The 21,768-nt window shown below is 44.1% G+C and overlaps 1 protein-coding gene across 1 annotated transcript in view; it reads right to left on the reverse strand.

Moving 5' to 3' along the window:
- Positions 1-21,768, reverse strand: part of HOMER2 (homer scaffold protein 2) — a 55,774-nt gene that overhangs the window by 21,135 nt on the left and 12,871 nt on the right. Inside the window, exon 2 of the mRNA XM_082061273.1 lies at positions 11,261-11,417. Within this exon, the coding sequence (XP_081917399.1) occupies positions 11,261-11,417 (157 nt within the window). The remainder of the gene's footprint in view (positions 1-11,260; positions 11,418-21,768) is intronic.

Raw genomic sequence — 21,768 nt, forward strand, 5'->3', positions numbered from 1 at the left:
TCTGAAGTAACCTCCCCTCCAGAAAAGCCCTAAGGTTCAAGGCCATAGGATCTACTCATTAAGAAGTCACTACGTTAAAACCTCCCCATTTCACTTTCACACTTCTGAATATGTGCTTTCCAGTTTGCAGCCCTTGTGAAATTTAATTTCCCCAACCCACCAGGCTGCTAATCTTCAGTAAATACGTATCCCAGCCTAAAACCAGAATTGACAAGAGAAAGAAGCTGCTAATCCTCTGGCCACAGCTATCACCGACTCAGCAGGTTCTTCCAGTTCATCGAGTCAACATGAATCAGAAGGGCTTGTGGCACTGGATGTCAAGATGAGGAGGCAGGGATGGATTTGCAGAGAAGTTGTCCCTCTATCCCAAATGTTCAGCAACTCCCTCGTGGAATTAACCCACATAAGTTTCTGTGATTTGCCGTATCTTATCTACTATCCTTCCTACCTCCCCTGACAGCTTCTAGGCTTACACACAACATCTTTTCACCAATATGTCACTGGTGATAAACTGGTCATCTCATTTCTAGTCCTACAAAGCCAGCACACACACAAACACACATTGTTAATCACGACAGTGCTATTAACAGGAAAAAACAGAGTCCTCTGCTGAGGCCACCTAACAGAATAGAGCAAAAGCAGCACGAAGACACACTCACAGCCACGTAAGAACTGGGGAATGAAAGAACAGCCTTTGGGCACAGCAGTGAACCTGTAATGCAGGAGGATTCATTATATCTGTTTTACAAATCAGGGCCAGCAGATAGGATCAAATCTTTCTCCCCACCCTTCCTTCTAAGACATTGTAGAAGGTCCTTAAAAGAAAAAAAAGCCTGGGAAAACAGAAAGTAGGCACTTGTTGTCGCTTTGCTTTACCTGCTGCACCTGACACGAACGCAGCGCTTTACTGGGACAGGCTGAGGGTGCGGGTCAACCAGAGTGGAAGCGCTGTAAATGTGTGTTAAGAAAGGCACTGAGTGTGTCCATTTGGCTGTCCCTCCTGCTCCTCTCCATCGTCTGTGCACGACTTGGGGGGGGATCAGAGCACAGGGTAGGCAGAACATCCAGACTCTTGCTCTGGGTACCCATCACTTTACCCCTATGGTGCAGTGACCCTGGCCAGCCACCACTTTTTACAAACTACTGCTCTATGCAGTTAACCAGGACAGTGGTTATTTCACCCATCGATGGGCTCCAAAAGCTTCCATAGCTACATCACGTGTAGCAGAGGAGGAGGAACCGCTGTGATTCACGCACACTCTGCGGCGAGGAAGATGCCAGGACGCCGTGCAATATCCAAGACATCTGCTTCCCAACATGAGCTCTGCACGGAGGAGATTCCACCTTCGATGAATAAAGTATCTGCTGCAAAAGGGCCATTTCTACAGCGGCACATATTTTGGTTTTGTTCGCATGACCTTGCAGCCCCATGACAAGTCAATGAACGACGACATTAATTTTTAACCCCAAAAGCCAACAAATCAAACAAAAATTATACAGCTCTTGCCCTCCTTCATGCAAAAGAGATGTAAAAATAGCCCCTCTCTCCAATAAAAAGACTAATAATTGTTTTTCCCCGGGTAAAATATTTCTGTTGTAAAGCCCTCGCTGAGAACCTGTCTAAATGCAGCAGAAGTGGGTTCGTGATTATGTGAATTCTATTAAGCAAATCTCCTGCTACACCTACTCCATTGCACTCTTGTTCTTCCCAAGGTAATTAACATCTTTGCAGAGCTGGCTTCCCACCTCCTCCACCCAGTCTAAATCTCTGAAATCTCCTATTTTTGCTTTGACATCTGACTAGAATTTTTTCTTCCTTTTAGGCACAGCACACACATCCACCCACCCACACCATCCAAAGCACCAGCAGCTGTTTCAGGAAGAAAATCTCCAGCAAGGACTTTCAAACCCTCTACACTGGAACAAATTGTTACCCAGGAATTGCATGCAACATTTTATAAAATCTACAAACCGAGATGCTTTTGTGTTATTTTCACGTGAGAAATAAAGTTTCGAACTGATGGAGACAGGGAGTTGATTACAATGGATATTATTATTTTTTTTGGTGACTAAAAAGGGGTGAAAGAGAAGGTTGCATTATCTACAATTAGATACAATTAAGAAACCCCATAGATATATCATATTCACACTTTGGAGGATTTAATAGAAAGATGCAGTCTTTCTGTAGAGTATAACCACATCCCTATATGAATCATTTAAGCACATGTTTTCTGCATCCTTCAAGCTGTATGACAACAGCTTCACTTAAGCCTGAAGGCCCCTTTGCAGACGTCAGAAATGGTCCTTAAAGACTCTTATAGAATCATTTTGGTTGGGAGAGACCCTTAAGATCATCGAGTCCAACCATAACCTAACTCTTCTACTCTTTAATGACCCGCACACCTCAGTGGGCCGTCAGCAATGGGACGTCTTGCCACTTCCTCTCTAAAATCTGGAAAAACTGTCCCTTGACATGAGGAATGGCCAAGAAGGGCAGGTACACTATTTTTAGGAGATGGCAGGCTCTACTTGGCACCTTGAAGTTGTTGCCACTGTTAGATGACAATCAAGTTCAACCAGGTCTAGCAACACTTAGGAGCAACACACCACCATAACTGAAGACATGATGTATCTATGAGATAATATAAAATACTAATTCTTCTGCATCCTCAAAAATGCCTCATCCCTTATTTTGCTGTTAGAAAATAAAGCTGGGGCTCATCTGATTGTCTTGTTCGCTCCTCAGGAAGAATCAGCTTTGGACTTTAGCTTGTGTTCAATGGTTGACAGTCACTTATACCACTCCGCGTTTTCCATCCAACAACCACTGTGCCATTAGGTACAACTTCACAATCCAGAATCAAGGAAGAAGCAATGCTTGGTTTTGTTATTTTCTCTTTTTTTTTGGTAAAACTTGGAAACTATTGCCTTGAATTACGTTTGATGCCCACATTTTAAGAATACACAATGCAGTGTAGTTTATTTATAGGCTCCATCTGGCACGACTTGATTAGCATGTCTGATACATAGGGATTTCCAAGTATTAGATACCTCTGGCACTACAGCGGGGCCAGGAGGAGAAGGGAACAAATAACTGATATAGTCTCACCTCATAGGCTTTGCTTTGAACCAGTGAAATAAAAAAGATGAGGGAAACTATCTGCAAACTCTACCACATTGTGCCGGTGTTGATGATGTCACTAAAAATCTTGAATTTGTCCTCAATTTTCACCTAACTACAGGCATGGATTATTTTAACCAAAAATGTGACCAATATTCTTCAGAAGCTTCGCAAAGTTCAAGGATCATGACTTAAACCAGGCATCCTTTGCTTGATTCCAGGTTTATTTACAACATCACATGGTTTAATTAAACCCTCTGGCACGTTTGGATTCCACATTACTACTCAAGTCTGGTGACCAGAAACAGCTCTGCAAGGCAGTTACGCACTGAAATACTTTCTTTGATGGAGCTTGATATTTTATGGAGACATTAAAAAAGGGGAAACCGACCCAGAACAACAATGATTATCTAGCACAGGTTTTAAACACAAATCGTGTTTACAAAATGCTTCTGCAGCATCGATTCTGGACTCAGTTGTGTGTGGTCCTTCCACTGAGCCAGTGACACACACACACTGTTCACACAAGCAGACAAAATGAGCCAGACAGGATCAAACAGTGCCAGATGTGCTCCTGCTCTTCTGTCAAGGATACAGCTGTTGCCAGCACTGTGTTATCTTCTCTCCTAAGCTTACTAACCAGCTTCTGAAGGATTTACTTCCAGAAATAATCCAGACAACGAACATTTCACATTTCAAAGTTAATAACTTGGAATGAGATTAATATAGAAACATTTAAGTTATATGAGTTCTACAACTCCAGACTTTTTATTTAAACCAAAACACGTTCTCATCAGACGATCAGGATTTCTGGCTGATGCAGTCCCAAGGGACCCACCACACTTCCTGGCATTTACTTTGCTCCATTTCTCAGCTTTTGACAAGCTCTCTTTCACCTGCAGCCCCAGGTCTTCTTTGTGGAAACATGTTTAATTTTTCTTTCCCCTTGACTCCACTAGTATTAGCAATTTTGGAATTACTATTGCAGTTGAACCCTAACAGTGCTGCTTCTTCAATCCTCTGAGCACTCAAGGACCTGTGTGCACAATGCTACTTGCTCTAGTATCTAAACCAGTCTTAGCAACCATTGAAAATTCTCCTGCAGACACATCTCCAGGCAATGTACCATCCTCCCAATTATTAAATCCTGCACCTCCCCTCAGCCTGAATTCCTGAATATCACCTTGAACAAATAAAGGGTGATGCGAGTGGGTAGTGTCAGCCTCGGCTGACAGCTCTGCTGCTCCTTTATGCTGTATTTCTGCACGTTCTCAAGGTATTTTAACATCTAGAGAGAAACAAAAATTCTAATAACTTTAGTCAAGCTGAGTATACCACAAATATAAACAATACAAATATTTTAAGATCATTTGGGTCTGTTATTTTCCTGAATTTCTTTCGCTCTTATTCCAAAGATGTCTTTGGGAAGAACGTGAAGTCCTGGTCTATGTAGCAGAAGTAACTGGGAGGCACCAGCATCATTTTCCTTGAACTGAGAGTCTCCCCTTAATCCTTCAAAGCGATGCTAAAAATCTGGAAGTCTAAATGAAATCATTAAAACCAGCACAGTAAAAATATGAATTATTTACCGCAAGTCGTTGGACTGTCTGAGTGAGAGATCAGCTCCAGCCCAGCTTAGGCTGGTGTGCTGCGACTCGGGGCAGGACAGATGTGCTCCTGCTCTTGGTGGGCTCATCATGCAAAATGAAGGAGAACTTCCCTACGAAAGGAGCGGCTGCCTCTCAGAGTGCGGCCTGATCCAGCTTCATTATTTACAGAAACAACAAGCCCAAAAGGGATGGCAAAAAGCAGCTAGAGACTCTTCAGGCATCTTTCACAAAGTACTTTGTTTGGCACAGTTGGTACTAGAACGTGTCTCCAGCAGACGAGCAGTGTTCTCCAGCATGAGCGGGGAATCTGCACCGGGAGAAGACCAGGCTGATGAGAGTGGATCAAATGTCATCAAATTATTGTAAAGGCTCTAATGTGGATTCACAGCAAGTTTGCTGATGACACCAAGCTGGGAGGAGTGGCTGACACGCCAGAAGGCTGTGCTGCCATCAGAGACCTGGACAGGCTGCAGAGTTGGGCGGGGAAAAACTTAATGAAATATAACAACGGCAAGTATAGAGTCTTGAATCTGGGTAGGAACAACCCCAGGTTCCAGTATAAGTCGGGGAATGACCTGTTAGAGAGCAGCGTAGGGGAAAGGGACCTGGGGGTCCTGGGGACAGCAGGGTGACCATGAGCCAGCACTGGGCCCTTGTGGCCAGGAAGCCAATGGGACCTGGGGTGGGTTAGAAGGGGGTGGTCAGTAGGTCAGAGAGGTTCTCCTGCCCCTCTGCTCTGCCCTGGGGAGACCACACCTGGAATATTGTGTCCAGTCCTGGGCCCCTCAGTTCCAGCAGGACAGGGAACTGCTGGAGAGAGTCCAGCGCAGGGCAACAAAGATGCTGAAGGGAGTGGAGCATCTCCCGTGTGAGGAAAGGCTGAGGGAGCTGGGGCTCTGGAGCTGGACAAGAGGAGACTGAGGGGTGACCTCATTAATGTTTATAAATATGTAAAGGGTGAGTGTCAGGAGGATGGAGCCAGGCTCTTCTTGGTGACAACCAATGGTAGGACAAGGGGTAATGGGTTCAAACTGGAACACAAAAGGTTCCACTTAAACTTGAGAAGAAACTTCTTCTCAGTAAGGGTAACAGAACACTGGCCCAGGCTGCCCAGGGAGGTTGTGGAGTCTCCTTCTCTGCAGACATTCCAACCCGCCTGGACACCTTCCTGTGTAACCTCATCTGGGTGTTCCTGCTCCATGGGGGGATTGCACTGGATGAGCTTTCCAGGTCCCTTCCAATCCCTAACATTCTATGATTCTATCATTCTATGATTATTATAGTTTTTCTGTCTCAACAGTACTTACCTATTATAATACGTACATATAAACATCACAAAAACACAACTAATGTTTTTACTTAATAGTCATCAGGCTAGCATAAAAGCAATGAGATGTTTATTGTAACATATGTACAAATTATGCACACTAGAAGATAGGATTATGCATTAAAATTATATTTTATACCGTGGTTTTGTATTTCAAAAGATGTTCCTCCTTTTATGTGGGGGGTTAATTACATCCATTTGTTGGAATTACTCTTTTATGGCTCCAGTATCATCTCCAGCGCTAATAATCATTTTGAAATTTGCTCCAATAGTTCATGAAATACTTAACATACTACAATAAAAAGAAGATGAAGGGCATAAAATATGCTCAAATTTCTGTATTACAGTAATCAGCCAGGACTGGAAATCTTTTCTTATGGCATATGGAGGTTTCTTTTGTGGACAGGTATGGTCAAGGAATACTGGATCAGTCACCTCGGACCTCCAGAGGTCAAAACCTGGTCACCTTTCCACCGACGTACCCTAATGTGGTGTCACCCTTAAGATGGGATGTGTCTTTTGGGTCTTCAAACAGTAACAAGTGTCACACGCTGCCTTTCTGATGAAAGGTCCTTTTTGTGTTGGTTCTTAGTGTGACAAGTATAAGCAATATTGAGCCCATGCTCCACGCCCCTGTTTTGTGGCTGACACTCTTTCTGGGACGACCAGAAAAGAAAGGATTTTCCACCCAGCCTGGAAGAAACAGCATGAAGGGGAATAAAGGAATCTCCATCCCTTTGACAAAACACACACCTTTCAAAAATCACAGCATTTAATTCAGGATTTCTCTATACGCATTATAAGAAAAGGCAACACGCCACTTTGCACTTTTCACGCACTTTTACATCTCTGGCTACCCAGGGCTGTGAAACATCCTCTGACCATTTCACTATGAAACTATTAAACCTGAAAACGTAGGCGGTTAAAAAAACTCAGGCATTTAAAAAACAGAAAACATGGTACATGACCTAATTCAGCGAGCACGGGGTCAGGCAAACACACACGGGTACTCTGAATGCCAAGAGGGAAAGCGATTTTGTGATTGTTTCTGCTACACATTATCACAAATCAGATCTATGAGTCTTAGAAGCACAGCTGAACGCTGCCACACCAACGCAGGGCCCTGGCGAGGTACGCGTTGCCAGAAACCTCCTTTAATTCAGTGCCAAAAATTTTGTAATATCTAAATTACTTGGTGTTTTTTCCCTGAGAAGGAAGTGCTGTTGGTTGAATGGCTGAATTTACGTCAAGGCAAGAAAAAAAGAACACAAAGAAGCAGCCAGATGAAGGAATTTCATCCTTGCTACCATACCCTGCAATTTTTCCACTGTGAAAGGAAAGCTGCTTAAATCTAAGAGTCACCTTTTGGCAAAATACCCTGGGATATTTTTAACAGCTATGTCTTAAAATAATTCCATTTCCACAGGCAAATAACATTATTTGGTTTGAGTCTCTGAACAGAGCACTGAAAGAACTCGGAATTCCACCTCCGTGTGCCGAGGACGCCTGCCTCCGGTCGTGAGAACCGAAAAAGCACGGTCACAACGAGGTGGGTAGCTGTTAAATTAGGCAGCAATTAGGACTGGTACTGGAACAGAGGAAGCCAGAAATATATAAAATATTAGCAGATTTACATATTCCCCCTACTTACCCTCCTAAATATCTGCTATCACCTGTGGCCGGCTTCACTCTGCTCTGGAAAACATCCCATCCCTTCTCGCTGTGCCACTCGTTGATAGATCCCATTATAAGGGTCTATATGCCACTTAATCAAGCTTCATCATACTATATAATGTACTGTGTTCACTTTGGGGAACATCATGTGAATACTGATTGGCAAAATTCGGCCCATATTCTTATTCGCACTAATTGCAATTTACTTCAGAAATAGACCCATTGATTTTGCTTTCCAAGCACAGCAATTTTTCTGGGTCTCTCTTCAATACTTTCCCACAATTATGCCCAACTTAGCTGCTGATCTTCAATATTCAAGGTAATTGTTAGGTAATGAACTCTTTTAAATGATCTAGCAACTGGGACTGAGTGTCAGCCGACAGTATTTTTTTCTCGGAAACACTAAGTCCTTGTTTCTGTATCATGTACTTCCCAAAATTGCTCTTGCAATCTACTCATCTTTTTAAACTCCGTTTTAATTTTTTGGTAGTAATCTGTCTAAGCACGTCCCAGAGACATCTGAGCTGACTCCTGCTGGGTCACTTTGCTACCGCTGTCTCAAAATGTCTTACCACGCGGTTCATTGCTCACTAGTAATTTTTAAGATAGCTTTATGTTCATTATTAACAACTTATTTCTCAAAAGGTAAAAATGATGCTGTTGCAGTCACAGGTTCTGTAGACATTTAACATCCGAACAGCTGAATATGAGGACAGAAGTTTGTTTCTGAGGGATTATATTTCTTTCTCAAATTCTATACAGAAACGAGTTTAGAATTCTTTCCCCCTTGTATTGCTTGAGTATAACATATTTCCAATGTATAAAGAAATAACAAACCAACCAGGGCACTACCATGCATTATTCCAGAGGATGACTGAGGATACCGGTCCGAGTAGTTTTTGCTTTCAAACCTACCCCTCTGAAAAGCAGAATAATGTAGGTCACTCGTAATGAGGAGCCCTGTGTGGCTTTCCCCACACGCTACACAGCAACCGGGCACCTACAAGTTCATGTTCTCCCTTCATCGTCACCGTATTTTGTCATTTTGCAACAGGGTTGACTTTTGCCCATGACACTGGGCACTTTCATAGGGTGAAGTCTCTTGGCTGCCTAATTAACTCTGAACCAGTGCGTGCCCTTGCATTTTACTGTATCATTTCCTCCAGCATTCATTATGCTGCAGTTTAGACAGCCTCTGGCTAGAAACTTCTTAAAACATCGTGATGAAATTACTTTCTCGACAACATACAAGTCAATCATAATGTTATTAAAAGATATAATCTATTCTTTTTTGGTAATGGTATCTTGGTTAAGTGCATACTCCTATGGTATCTGTGAAATCTTTTGCTATAAACTGTAAGCTTACTGTCCACAGCACCTGTTTTTCTGCAAAGACGCAGGAATTATAGTAGATGTTTATCTAAAATAAACTATTAGAACAGCCACTTTGCAGTTCAGACAACAAGAGAGAGGTGTAAGAGACAGACATCCTTCATCACCTTCCTTCCAGAGACAAGTCCTTTAATTTCCTTGAGCTTTAGCTTTCTTGTTCTTAAAACAGGGATAACTTTTGCCCGCAGTCATGCCATGATGCTAATCCAGCTGGTGTTACCAATACATGGAAGATTTCATTCTAATAAGTAAGCGAGACATATGGAAAGCAGGACACCACCAAACGATGCTGTCTATATTTTTCCTCACATTCCTACCCAGCTTCATTTTTGGCTAGAAAAGTAGGTCAAATGCTAAACAATAGTTGTTTGAGGGAGGAAAGCAACTTTTAACCTTAGCTGGGGATAAATGTCCTCCTTTCTCTAAATCAGCACTCTTAAAACAGACAGGAGGGTAACCAGGGATTCTCCAGAGGTGAGAGTGAAGGCAGCATCTCTTCTCGACCTGTTCCTTAATCAGCAAAGGTTCAATACAAGAGGAATAATTCATGTGGCCAGCAATTGATTCTTGCTTGGGAAGCCCCAAGGGAGAATTTTAATCACAGAAAGCTCACGTTCTTCTGGGACACACTGAAACTGGGGGGTGGTTTCTTCGGAATGTCTTTTGGGCAGATTACAAAGCAAAGTCTGGATGCCCATCTTGTTCCCAGCAGACACTTTGCGGCGCCGGGCAGGAGCCTCTGGCTGTGGGCATACGCTGCCCCTGCAGCTTCCCTCTGCTACATACAGTAATTACTTTCTTTTCATTAATTGGTCTTAATGCATGCATGCACATCCACAAACCAAGCGACCCAGCGCTGCGAGTACAGCAGGTTTTGGCTCGGAAAGCACACACGCCGGGGTTTGTAAAGCCACCAGCCTACTACCACCAGCCCCAGCTTCGCCTGAGCAGGTGCAGGAGCATCCAGGGGGTGTCAGAAAATTTGGGGGGCTCAGATTTCCCCCGCAAGTGTGTGCCCACTGCAAACCGGGCAGCCGGGAGGTTTGCTGGCATCTCTGGAAACGAACACGTTGGCACAAGCAGTATAATGCTGGTAATATATTAATGCTGTGCCAATGTCAAAGAAACATTACCATCAATCCAAACAGGCAGTATGGCTGATTTATAAGCCAATATATAACCAAATATAGCACAGGAGATGTTTGGAAAAACAAGCATGTGAAATAAGCGTGACGGATAGAAAAGCTTTATTAAGGGATGATTTCTGCGATCTCCCTCTCCCAGGACAGTGATAATTTAACACCCTCATCCTAACAGGAACACAGATAAACAGGCTGTAAACTTGTCTCGTTACCCTGTGGTTTGTGCTTTGACAGAAATGACTGATGATTTTTGTACATGAGTGAAATGCTTTAACTTATACATCCGACTGGGGTCTGCTAGGGAAAAGCAATCACCTTACAAGTTACTTGGGAGGGACTAATCAGAAGGATAAGCCTGGTATGTAATAAAAACACTCATCTGAGCAACCCGTTCAATCTGACTGAACAGGATTCTTATGGAAATAGTTTAGCACACTATATGGTAATGCAAAACAAAGTAAGAAAGAAAGAGTGAGGGGGGGAAGTCTTTGTGCCTAATTTGTCATCTAAGGCTGATGAACTCCAGTCCAAAAGCTGAAGAAAATTAAGTGCTAACCTGTAAACAGTTCAACCAGGCAGAAGTGAATATGCAGTTGGCATTTACATTAAAAGCTCTAGTCTGCACATATCCATCTCCTTATCCCCTTTAAAAAGAACATTTTTTCACTGAAAAGGTCTCAGCCTTATCTATCTAGTACGGGTGGTGGTTTTAGATACTGTGCTACAGACTCAATTTGGACGCTTAAAACTCATTGAGATTGTCAAGTCAAACTAGGCAGAGATAAAAATCAATTATGTTTGGCAAAATCACTCTCAAGGCGCCCTGTGTTTTTTTCAGTTATCACTACCAGAGTCCATAATGCGTTACATTAAAAAAGCGAGTATTTATGAACTTAAGTGTTTAATGTAGGCCATCTAAGTCAATCTTCAGCCAGGGCTGACAGTCACGATCCTCTCCGCACAGTAAACACGCCGGGTACCATCAGCCTCCTACCTTGGCTCCATCCACACTGATAATCCGATAGCTGTTTCTCGTGCTGTCATAGAAGTAGGAAACAGTTACAGCCTGCTTGCTTGCGGGAACCCAGTTCTTCTTCGTGCTGGGGTCAATTTGGAAGACATGGGCTCTGGTGGTGAAGATGGGCTGTTCTCTGGAATAGGGAGGGACAGGAGAAATGGATGCATGAGTCTGCGGAAGATGAAATGTCCTAGAAGCCCAGCCGTGACCAGGCGTGCTGAAAGCACAAGACAGAGAGTGCCTGGCAATCCCCCAAGTGAAAAGGCAGAGCGGTGACCCTGCCGAGCCGCAGTCCGGGCTTGGGGACCGCTCCTCAGCATCACTACGTGACCCTCGGTGCCCTGAAGCTATTGCCGTAACCCAGGAAGCATTCCTTTATTTTCTCCCCATGCTATACTAACTCGGTACCCACCTTTTCCTCAAAATATTTATTTCCAGGAAAGCACATTCACATGCGTTCTTTCTTTCTGCATCCACATATTTTGCCAAAAGCCACACGAGCCCCCCCGGCTGGATTTCCTCCTGCCGTGCACTGCTGTGAACCACCACCTACAGCTGGGGTCCCTCCGCGGGTGCACCAACAACCCCAGCGATCCACAGGCACGGCATAATTACTGAAATATTCATCTCTGTTCCTTAGAATCACACTGTTCTGTGGATGTGCATGAAAATTTCATCAGATGCAAAGCCGGTCAATCATCCCAGAGAGTGAGGGGGGAAAGAAAAATATCTATTAAGATAGATATATTGCCCTTCAGATCAGCTATCAGTGGGTGATGTACTGCCCTGGACACCCCATTCCTAAACACCAGCCCTCCTCGGATGCTTTTACTTGTAAAATCCCCCCGGGGAGGGGTTTTGTTTGACCTTCAACACGTGACAATGCAAATCACACATAAAGCAGAGAAGATGCAGGACCAAAAGAACAAAACATAACTCACGCAAATCATCTAGGTTGAAGATCAGAATAAAGGCCGTAAAACTACATTCACTTCCATCTATACCTTCATTTCAAGTTTAGAAGTGGAAATGAACTGCAAACCAAGCTCTACTGTGCTTTTATATACATGTTTATGCTTTTAGTTCTTAAAAGCTACAGTATATAGCGGTCTGTATTAAATGTACTGTTCAATATATTCTTATCACATACAAAATATGATATCATGAAAAGTTACACTTGACAGGATTATGACGGGATTCAAACCCAACTGTACTACAACAGAGTTATTGCTCAAAAATGTTTACCACATGGAAACTGAAAAGGCTGCCAGGCTGAATTTTGCACAAAGCAAATGAAGAGTTAGGTGAAAGGCCAGAGAGCGCTCTCATACTATTCTTTCCTGTGCATATATATATAACTCTATTCTTCTTGGTCCCATAGTTTTGGAACTACACTTTCATTAAGATTTCTAATCCTCAGCTCCTTGTATATCCACCTGTGCATTTTTAGAACAGAAAAACTTTGGGTACTGTGTGTAGAAACTGTATCAAACATCACACATGATCTTGAACATTGCCGTTAAATTAAAACAGAGTTGAGTAAATTTATGAATATCTAACAGATGAAGGGATTTAAGTGTAGAATTAGCTCAGGAAAAATGGAGTGAGCTTGCAAAGCCCAGCAAGGCCTCAGCAGGGAGAAAATGAAACAATGGTTTTCTGCTTTTGAGACATATGCGAAGTTTTACATTTTGCAGGGACTGCCGTGCAGGTTTCTAGATGGACAGCTGTAAAATACTTACATGAAATAAGCTCACATTACAATGAGAATGTCATGTAACAGCAGTGACAGAGGAGCATTTGCTACAGCTCTTCCTTATCAGTTTCTCACTGAACCTGACTCTCATTTCACATGCTAAAAATCTATCCCATCCTTAGCTGGGAGGAAAGAAGGGACAGGTCTCTGTAACGTTTCGAAAATATTTCCATCATCCATTACACAGGATTAGCAGCCTAACACCCAGAAAGGTCACAGAATCACACAGAATCCCAGAGTGTCAGGGATTGGAAGGGACCTGGAAAGCTCATCCAGTGCAATCCCCCCATGGAGCAGGAACACCCAGATGAGGTTACACAGGAAGGTGTCCAGGCGGGTTGGAATGTCTGCACAGAAGGAGACTCCACAACCCCCCTGGGCAGCCTGGGCCAGGCTCTGCCACCCTCACCGAGAAGAAGTTTCTTCTCATATTTAAGTGGAACCTCCTGTGTTCCAGTTTGAACCCATTACCCCTTGTCCTACCATTGGTTGTCACTGAGAAGAGCCTGGCTCCATCCTCCTGACACTCACCCTTTAGATATCTGTGAACATTACTGAGTCACCCCTCAGTCTCCTCTTGTCCAGCTCCAGAGCCCCAGCTCCCTCAGCCTTTCCTCACACGGGAGATGCTCCACTCCCTCATGGAGTTTCTTTGCAACAAGGGATGCAGGGAAGGGAAGTTTCGCCCGAGCTGCTTACTCTTTTATTCTAAAAACACGTACTTTCCCCGAGAGAAGAATAATTTGGACTTTATTTTGCCTCTTACTTGGCTCTATATTTTTAGCGGATGCTACTAATAATTGTTTTGCTAATGGTAATATGACCTATATATTGCAGTCCAAACTTTCAGAAGTTGCCTCTGTGCAAATCTGTTCCACAGACAACATTAATTCCGCTAACTCATTTTAGCAGTTCCAGAAAACATGGTTAAAACTATACCTGGCCCCTCTGCAGCACAAGCAGTAAGCACAGAAAGTAAATCTGGAGATAATAAAAATAGAATGAACAGAAAAACTATGTACCTCCATTTTTTCAGGAGGCTTGTGGCAGCTACTGTTGTCAACAGGAGCTGTACGCACACATCCAAGTGGATAAATTAATGCATAATGAAGCTCAGGGCTTGAGATAGCCATCTATCCATCCATTCATGCGGGGCTTTTAGTAAGAAGTAAAGGTATGTTTCTAACGCTTATAATTATTTAAAAAATTTTAAAATTCATTTTGTCTTCTTGGGTGCAAACAAAGATTTTTGACCCCCTGGAGCAGAGAAACTGTCCCCAGGACACAACGTCCTGTAAGGATTTGCACAGGGGGAAATAGCCGGGCTCCTTTGAGCGGTGAAGCACACACAGGCAGCTACAAAACTGTGGCACTCAATTTTCAAATAAAATGCCGGATTAGACGCTTTTACAACAGTTTACCACGACCTTACAGAGCTCCACATTGAGAAGGATTATTCCATGTTACTCCCCTGCCACTTTTGACATTAAAAAAGCATTTTAGGAACGACCTCATTTACCAGTTGCCTTTAATTTTCTTTTTTTTTTCATATTTTAACAGGTATTTCTCAAGTTTGAGGCTGAAAACAGCAATGCTGACTTGAAATCCCTGCAGTACATGCCATGCTGAGTGCCAGCGCGCCCGGGGGGACAGGGAGCAGCCAGCTGGGCTACGGCCTCGGAAATCAGAAGACAAAGAGAATTTATGAGTGTTTAAAAGCTCATGAATTTTAACCAAAGTTGTTAATGATTGATTAAATACTCTTAAAAAAAAAAAATCCATTTAAAAATCAATTTGACAGTAACATCCACTGTTTAGAGTAAAACTGTTTGAAATGTAGCAAATGGAGACCTAAATTATAGCTAATAGTTGTTTGTTTAATAATACTGATTAAGACAGAAAATGCACTTTGATAAGCTTTTTTTATTATTAAACATGGCCAGCATGATTTATAAATACGATTGCAATTTTCAAGTCACGGTTTTACTCATTTTTAGCTGACTTTTCATTTCCATCCTTGTGTCATGTGAGACAAATCTCAAGTAAAAAGCAATCATTCCCCATTAATGTAGAAATATGTCATTAACCTTTTCTGAAGAATTTAGAAAGCAAAAACTAAGACTCCGGAGCTAATTAACTGCATCCACAGCTGTGTGAGATACACTATCACTTTCTGGTTAATATATAACCATGCCAAATTTTACAAGTGTGTGAATAGCTGCAAGCCATGTGTTTCCTATTACTCTTGCTAATCAACAGGAATGATCTCTCACTTAGGAAAAGTTCAAATTATTTAATTCACAGTTCCTTGTTTATCGTTTGAATCATGAGCACAACCAGCGATTTCAATCACTTGAGCTGTGAAGACTCTGGGCTGACTGGTACCCAGCACCGTAAGGGCTGTGGGATGGTGGGATGATGGTGGGATGGTGGGATGGGAGAGCCCCGGCCACAGCCACGCGTGGAGCCAGCTCCAAACCGGGCACCGATGATGGGACATCTTCCGTACTCAGGCAATCCTTTTGGTAATAAACACAACGCTGACTCGTGTGGGTGCCTGCAGGATCAGCACCCAAGTTCTTTTAAATGTGCAAAGTGTACAGGGTGCGTCAGGTGGACGCAGAACTGACCGAGCAGTACATAGTACATAGAACAAGCCCAACAGAGCTTGACAGAGCCCGACACAACATGACAGAGCCCAACAGGGCCCAACAGATCCCGACAGAGTTTGAAAGAGCCCAACAGATCCCAACAGAGTTTGAAAGAGCCCAACAGAGCCCAACAAGGCTGGACAGAGCCCAACAAGGCTGGACAGAGCCCAACAAGGCTGGACAGAGCCCAACAGAGCAGCTCCTTTACCTGTTGCAGGATCTGGAACATCAAACATATTTGTGACAGGAGCTCTCTTACTCCACTGGAAGCAGAACCACATTTGCACACTTTGCTGAAACTTTTATTAACAGATCACATAAAATTCTCCGTGAAGAGGGTTCCTAGTTTACAGGCCAGGATTATTTGTGCTCTCCCCATACTAACACTAGAACAGCTTTGCACTGGATGTCTAATTTACCAACTGGAATAAATATGATTTTTAAAAGAATACGTCCTCATATAGCTGCCATTCGGTGGAGGGTGCACACGCCTGCAGACAGCACGTCAGCGTCGTTTCTGGAACGTGGTGTTTCCTGCTACAGGCCAGCGTCACACACACGCTGAGCCTTATACGGCCTGACAGTGCCAGCAGATCTGCAGTGATTTGCTCTAACAAGTAGCAGATAATGAGGATCTTTAAAGAAAGAAGAGGAGGAGATGCAAATGCAAAATCCTACATTATGACATACCCCCCGTCAGTGGTCATGATGCAAAAAAACGTATTCGCTAAACGCAACATGATAAACTTGGTGTCAACAGTTATCTGTATTGAGCATTGCTACTGCTGCCTGAAAGTTCAATAAAAAGAATTACATTGTTTATGTATATCTTTATATATAATGTAATTTGAAGTCCCACTTGTACTTGGGATAATTTGAACATAAGCGATGTTGCTGAAGAGCGGAGTGCTGCCCCCAGACCATTGCTCCCAGCACGGCCAGCCGTGCGGGCATGGCCCCCAGCTCTCCCCGGCCCCAACAGCCGCCCTCTCCTCCTGTTCACAAGTGGGGCAGTAACCACACCAGCTCGCAAAGCCACCGAGCGTTCCCTGTGCCTCCGACTTCTCAAAAACGCATGCACAGCTCCAAAGGCTGCAAGCACATCGGTGAGGCAAACACTTGCCTTCAGTCCCCGAGAACACCGAATGAATACATCCTGCCCCAGGATGGTGGCCAGCTCTTCTGTCACTCCTTCATGACCCCAGAAGTCACCAAATGTCCCCGTTCAGCCAGCAGCAGTGCTGGCACCAGCGTCCCCAAGCCTCGGGCTGCACAGCTGCCCTGCCAGGCTGCTGCCGTCTTGCCTTCATAGACTTTGCTGTTACGTGATGGCTCCTGAGTTCACAGATAGAGATTTTTCTCCTATTTGAGATACTCATCTCGATGAAAGGCCAGGAAAATAATGATACCTAAAACTTACCCGTGAAAATACTGTTTCATCTACCCGTAACACTACTCATTCATACACGCACACCTCAAACTCTGAAAAAAACAACCAACCCCTTCCCCCAAAACACCAAAATCCAAGGAAAGGAAGACTTCTGATGAAGGACATAACTGCCGTGGGGAGAAGTTACAGCTCATGGGGAGAAGTTATAGCTCATGGTAATTAGCACACTAGTTGCAGTGTATACACAAAATTAATCTTTGCTCAAAGCAAAAGGGAGTCCACTATCCTCCAGCCTGTTAACTCTATGTATTGAAGGCTCATGCCACCTTGGATCGAATATTTTCAGGAAGCAGAAAACCACATGAATTAATAGCTTCTTCACAATGACTGAGGATGAAGTCGGGGGACCCCTCCTTGCCCCACTGCACACACTCCAGTCAAGACAAGCGCATCCCCCTTACGTTTGCCACAATCAAAGCAAATTCAGCTACCTTATCCCAATTCCCTGAGGCAGTGTAACCTCAAAATCCATCACAGCCCCGTTCAGGGCTGGGGTCAGGGACCAGGATGGCAGGCTGGGCCCAGCCAGTACGGGCAACAGGCAGAGCTGGGAGCGGGGGGGGTGAACGCTAACCCTGCACATTTTACAGATGTGGCAGCGGCAAACCAGCGTTATGAAAGCAGGCAGCTTGCTCCCTGCCCAAATTGGCATATGCTAATTAAACTGGGTCAGTCAGATCTCATCAGCTGCGACAGGCAGGTTCGAATGCCGGCTGCCAGCGTACACAACCAGCAGAAGGCAAAAGCCTGTTTCAGCTTGCAAGGGTGCAAAACTCATAGCGTGAAGCAAGCAGGTGGGTAATGGCTCCATTTTACACCTGAGGAAACAGCCATCGAGAGTGAGATGGCATCCCAGGATAACAGAGCCAGTAGCAAACCTGGGAATAACATTCAATGGCTTCATTTCCTCTCTGTAGTTTTGCTATTGCTATTGTTGCAAGGCAGTTTTATACCAGATCTTCCACACGGGGAAATTTTTGATTACATGAATTTAAAGGTTAAATCAGCAGCTGAATATTCACCACTCAACAAAAGAGTCTATTGTAAAAACTATCAGGATTTCCAGACCAGAGAGAAGCTATCAACGGTTCTACCAACTGCTCCTATGTGATGTGGAGGCAGGTGGGACAGGACATCAGCCCCAGTTATTTTAAAAATACAATTTAATCAAAGTCCTTGGAGTCTTTCAGTTGCCGAAATTCCTATTTTGTAGGCAGAGCGATCTTGCGATGAGGTTGAAAAGAAGTGCTGAAACTGGCAGCAGGGCTAATCGAGGGCAAGGGCATGCAACTCATGCAAGTAACCACAGTCCTGATTCTCTGGCACCCACTCTGTGCTCACCTGCAGAAATATATGAAATTCATGCAAAAAAATACATTTTTTTTAGGTTACTTCTTTTACAGGCATTATTATTTCAACAGACAAAATGTAATTAGCAAAAGTGCTTCTTGCATTTGTAGGAAACATGATAGTTCCAATTACTTAGACCAAAAAAAAAAACCCAAACCAAAAACCAAACCTAGCTAGCTAAAAAAGGAATTTTTTGTTAAAAGCACAGATTTTAATTAAAGTCATCTTTGATTTGTGGCTGAGTAAGTACAAAAGAATAAATCTTCAGGACGAAAGCTCTCGGTAAGAAAATCATTGTAACATCTGTGAGGTCTCACAATACCATTATGCCTTTATGAAGTTAATATACAAATTAAAAGGCTTAACTTAGGCAGTGAAAAAGCTCACACTTTATTTTTGGGCTACCTCCAGGTGGCCATTAACCTTCCAAGACACTGTGAATACATATGGGTACTCATATACAAGTGACAGGAACTGAGCGGACCCTGAACTCATTGTCTACAGGTAAGGTTATTTATTAGGAAATAAAATAGTTGAGGCATGAGTGCGTGAAACTGATTGTGTTACTCTGATTACTTCAGAGATTTTTCCTGAGAAGACATTGAAATAGAATCGATCCATTTGCACCCCACTAATGCTCACATCCCATTTGCATAGGGATCAATTCAAACTCTATTACACCAAAAAAAATACCAGTACTTTGTTTATCCCCAGCATCTCCTTTACGTTTGTTGACAAATGAGGCTACATCAGCACATTAACAGACCCCCAAAGCTTTCCTGTTTCTCTGGATTGGTAAAAAATCACATTGTCTGGGTTCGCCCCAGCTCCAGTAGAGTTAATGCTTCCAGCACAGTCTCCTCTGTGGCACAATGTCTGCCTTGTAATATTACAGCGAGAGATTGCCATTGTAAATTGAGAGTGTAAATCTCGGAGCAGAAGCGTGAGTGTGTAGGGGAGGGAGAGCATCCTCACCCGCACCCCCACGCAGGCACCCCCGGGTTGGTGACAGTTCCCTGGGCTCCCAGACCCGAGCACATGCCCCAAAACGCCCCCGTGCAGCCCATGTCAGGAAGGATGAGGCGCTGGCACACACCAGCCTCGCATTTTAGGTGCTGGGGCCTGCTCTGGGGAGCTCTTGGTGAGCCCCTCCGCAGCACAGGGAGGCTCGAGCAGGAGAGACCCCTGAGGAGCTCATTACGGGAAAGCTCATCCAGTGCAATCCCCCCATGGAGCAGGAACACCCAGATGAGGTTACACAGGAAGGTGTCCAGGCGGGTTGGAATGTCTGCACAGAAGGAGACTCCACAACCCCCCTGGGCAGCCTGGGCCAGGCTCTGCCACCCTCACTGGGAAGAAGTTTCTTCTCAAATTTAAGTGGAACCTCCTGTGTTCCAGTTTGAACCCATTACCCCTTGTCCTACCATTGGTTGTCACTGAGAAGAGCCTGGCTCCATCCTCCTGACACTCACCCTTTAGATATCTGTAAACATTAATGAGGTCACCCCTCAGTCTCCTCTTGTCCAGCTCCAGAGCCCCAGCTCCCTCAGCCTCCCTGCTGCTGGAGCAGCCCAACCAAACCCAAACAAAACCACAGCTCCGTGCCACTGTGAATTTTCTCATTCACAGGTAAAACACCACGGGGGCTGGTTGGTTTGTTTTATAACAGAGAAACAAGGAGCCAGCGTGCAGATCTGAACTAGTTCCTCCAGCCCTATCCAGACCCAGGGAGCAGGGCCCCCCAGGGCCCTCACCTGCCCCACAAGTGCTCCCCAGGAGCCCCAGCACTGGCCTTGACCTTGACATGAGGTGCCAGCAGCCCCAGTTGCTCATGTGGAGCATCGGGTACTTTTGCACCCCACCTCAGACGCCACACACATTGAACACTAGCATTGGTGAGAAACGATCCGGGAGTAGAAAATAATGTAACACAATGCTGGAGAAAGGGAGTAATTAATTTTGCATTTGTAAACCAGTGGGAAAATCCTTTAGCACGCTAGCGGAGTCCTTTATTAATCATTTGCACTATGTCTTCCGTGTGGCACAAGGCCGGGGATACTTTGAGGTTGTGTGCGCTACTTGGTGTTCATTTAAAAAATGAGGATGTTAAATGTCACAGGATATATGATCAAAATACATTGTACCTACAAACCCAAGATTGAAGTGAAAGACCATGTGTGTGTGTGTGTTTGTGTGTGCAAAACCCACCAACAGCACCAGGGCAGCATCTTTATGTTTAGGACTTTTTCTTCTCCCATGCTATAAGAATCTGCATGGCAGATGAGGTTATCTTTGCACAAAGAAATCTGAAATGTTGATTTTAATCAGTAGCATAATCAAAGCCTCGCTATTGCAAAATAATATGATTAAACGCTCCATTATTTCAAACGCCACAGAAGTAAGCAGATCCTTGGAGGGGAGTTACCTTTGTGCACTAATCCATGCATGTAATTATCGATATGCTTTCCCCTACCCTATTCAAATGCTCTCCCCTGAGGCTTTTCTTCCACTTACACTAGGGGAAAAAAAAAAAAAACAAACCAACAAAAAAAGGCAATCAGTTCAGTTTAAAGAACAAGTTGCATAACTCTTTTTGATTTACTGCCTAAAGGATCAAACATGGAATTCTACCAGCCGTCACGTCAGAGGAAAGCGATAGGGCTCTTCTTGTCCCGGCGGCCGCACCACGTGCCGGCAGCGCACACCCTGTGCCGGTACACGCTGTGACCGCAGCCGCGGCCACAGCACCTGGGTAATACAACACTCGGGTCCGAGAGCTTTACTAGACAGCGAGAAAAAGGGTGCCGACAGATGGCTTAATACTACTTCATTGAAACTTAAGCATGGAAAAATTCAACGCAATTAAAGAATAAGAGATTTACTATGTATGAGATTTGAAAGATGTAAACCAATGCGTGCACTGGGGTTTTGGTACATGTATCAACTTGCCTGTTGCTGAGAACAGCACCGGGCTGGCAAACAGCGCTGCCATGTTTAAACAGATTCATTGCTAACAGCCTCCTTCTAGAGCAAACCATCTAGAAGAGAAAAATCATCAAATGTCGTCAAGAACACCAAAGATGGTGCATTAAAAAGAGAAAAGAGAGGTCCCAGTGCAAGCACAGCCCCTGTGCTTGCAGCCGTGGCCGGGAAAGGCGAGGTGTCGGACACCAACAAGCACATCTAAAGCCAGCGCCATTCCCCACTCAGTCCAGTTTAAATTAGACTATCTGGAAGAAAGCAGATTCCCATTTTCTGGCAATTCTAATAGACTAAT

Source organism: Streptopelia decaocto, assembly GCF_964273445.1.
Source record: "Streptopelia decaocto genome assembly, chromosome: 9".
NCBI lineage: Eukaryota > Metazoa > Chordata > Aves > Columbiformes > Columbidae > Streptopelia > Streptopelia decaocto.